Source organism: Myotis brandtii, unplaced genomic scaffold (genome assembly GCF_000412655.1).
Source record: "Myotis brandtii unplaced genomic scaffold, ASM41265v1 scaffold474, whole genome shotgun sequence".
Taxonomy (NCBI): Eukaryota; Metazoa; Chordata; class Mammalia; order Chiroptera; family Vespertilionidae; genus Myotis; species Myotis brandtii.
In genome coordinates this window covers 412,494-414,814 of record NW_005368113.1, presented here as the reverse complement: position 1 = coordinate 414,814, position 2,321 = coordinate 412,494, and the positions used below count along the sequence as shown (strand labels likewise).

Genomic DNA, 2,321 nt, shown 5'->3' with positions numbered 1-2,321 from the left:
GGTTGGGAGCCAGCGGTCCCAGATTGTGAGAGGGTGCAGGCTGGGCTGAGGGACACTCCCCACCCCCAGTGCATGAATTTTGTGCACCGGGTCTCTAGTATAAAATAATATTGATTGTTAACTGTAATTGGAAAAAAACAACCTGTTAGGTACTGGGGGATACAAAAGCAAGATAGACCCTAAATTTGCTAAATACTGGATGAGGTATTATACTTGCTATGTGCCAGGCTATGTAATATATATGTACATAACTCTATGTATATATGTATGTGTGTGTATGTATGTATATATTACAATATATGTTATAAATATGGGGATAAGAATAGTACTTACAGTATAGGGCTCTGGCAATGTATATTATACACATCTATACTAATAAAAGAGTAATATGCTAATTAGACTGAGAGACCTTCTGGAGACCTTCCGGACGTCCTTCTGGACAAAGCCGGGGGCTTGGCTGGCCTGCAAACTGCCCCCAAATGGCCCTTGGGGTGGGGGGGAGTTGGGGGCGATCAGGCAGGCAGGCAGGTGAGCGGTTAGGAGCCAGCGGTTCCAGATTGTGAGAGGGATGTCCAACTTCCCACAGGGATCGGGCCTAAACTAGCAGTCGGACATCCTCCAAGGGGCCCCAGATTGGAGATGGTGCAGGCTGGGCTGAGGGACACTCCCCCTCCCACCCATGCATGAATTTCGTGCACCGGGCCACTAGTATATTATATATGTATATGATATATTATGTCATATACTACATCTCTGTCTATGATATAGTATATTACATGGTATACACTTTATGGAAAGAGAGAAGAATGATCCCCAGTGCTCAACATCCTTTCCTTCCACATGCTTATTGAGTATCTGTCATAGGCCAGGCACCAGGTGCTGGGGATAGAGCAGTGAATGAGAAAGCAAGACCTTTGTCCTCACAGAGCTGAGAATTCTGTGGGGAGAGACAGACACCGTAAACAAGTTAAAAACAAACAAACAAACAGGGCGTTTTCAGATATGGGCAAGTGGCATGAAGGAAATGCAATAGAGCAATGGGAGCGAGGATAAAGAACAATCAGCAGGACAACATGGGGAATCAGCATCATTCATTCACTCACTTACCCAACAACCATTTCTCCGGGCCCCGTGCAAGCCAAACCTATGCTGGCGGGTATTCGTGACATAGAATCAACCCAGTCCCTGTCCTCAGGGAGCAATCAGACTGGAGGGGGAGACAGATAAAGAGTCACAACCCAGAGCAGGGGGTGAGGATGATACCTGAGTGGCAAAGGGATGCTTCCTAGAGGAGGGGATTTAAGAGCTGGGTTTTGAGGGATGGATAGGAGTTGGCCAGGTGAAAAGGAGGGCACTTGCTAAGAGGTGAAGGAGAAGCTAGGTCAGGGATATGGAGAGGGGTAAGGCATTCCCGCTCTCAGAGGCAGCAGCTTTCACCACTGAGGGCAGGGGAGGCCCAGGAGTGACCGCCGGGTGCTCCCACAGCATACTGGAATGCCACCCGGGCCTTCATGATCCTGTCCTCCCTGTGTGCCACCTCCGGCATCATCATGGGCATCCTGGCCTTCGCTCAGCAGCCCACCTTCACCCGCCTCTCCCGGCCTTTTTCCACCGGCATCATGTTTTTCGCCTCCGGTGAGTGGACCTACCCTACCCTCTCCCTCTCCCTCCTCCCTGCCCTCAATCCATCCCCTCCCCCCCCAACACCACTCTCATCCCAGACTCCTCACTCTCAACCCCATCCCCATCCTCATCCCAACCCCACAACCAACACCAACACCCAGGCTGTTTCTAATTCCACCTATTCGGACATCGCAATTCAGTTCTGGCATTAGCGTCAGACTCCACAGGTGTAAGGGCACGGCTCCCAACAAGACTGCCCCGACTTCAGCTACAAGTGGGGTCCCTAAGCCACCTGCGTTTTTGACCAACTGGCTACCAATTTGAGGGTTCCCAGGACCCACTCAGGTTTGAACGTTTTTGTTAGAACAACTCACCAAACTCAGAAAAGCACTGTACTTAACAATTACAGTTTTATTATAAAGGGGTGGTGAACCAAAGTTCGGCCCGTGGGTCATACGTATCAGGCCCCCGAAATCATTTGGTCTGGCCCTGCCCAGGCCTTAGGGGTGAGTTAATTACGTGTTTGAGCAAATACAGCAGGCTAATTTTTAAGTTGATCCTTTCGTATGGCCCGCGAATGATGTTATACGTATCCAAATGGCCCTTGGCAGAAAACAGGTTCCCCACCCCTGTTATAAAGGATCAACTCAAGACCAGCCAAATAAACAGACGCAGAAGGAGACGCCTGAGGGACCGGC

The 2,321-nt window shown here is 49.9% G+C and overlaps 1 protein-coding gene across 1 annotated transcript in view; it reads left to right on the top strand.

Moving 5' to 3' along the window:
* The window catches only part of LIM2 (lens intrinsic membrane protein 2, 19kDa), a 5,470-nt gene that overhangs the window by 1,696 nt on the left and 1,453 nt on the right, over positions 1–2,321 (top strand). The window contains exon 3 of the mRNA XM_005875889.2: positions 1,486–1,635. Coding sequence (XP_005875951.1) covers positions 1,486–1,635 — 150 coding nt within the window. The remainder of the gene's footprint in view (positions 1–1,485; positions 1,636–2,321) is intronic.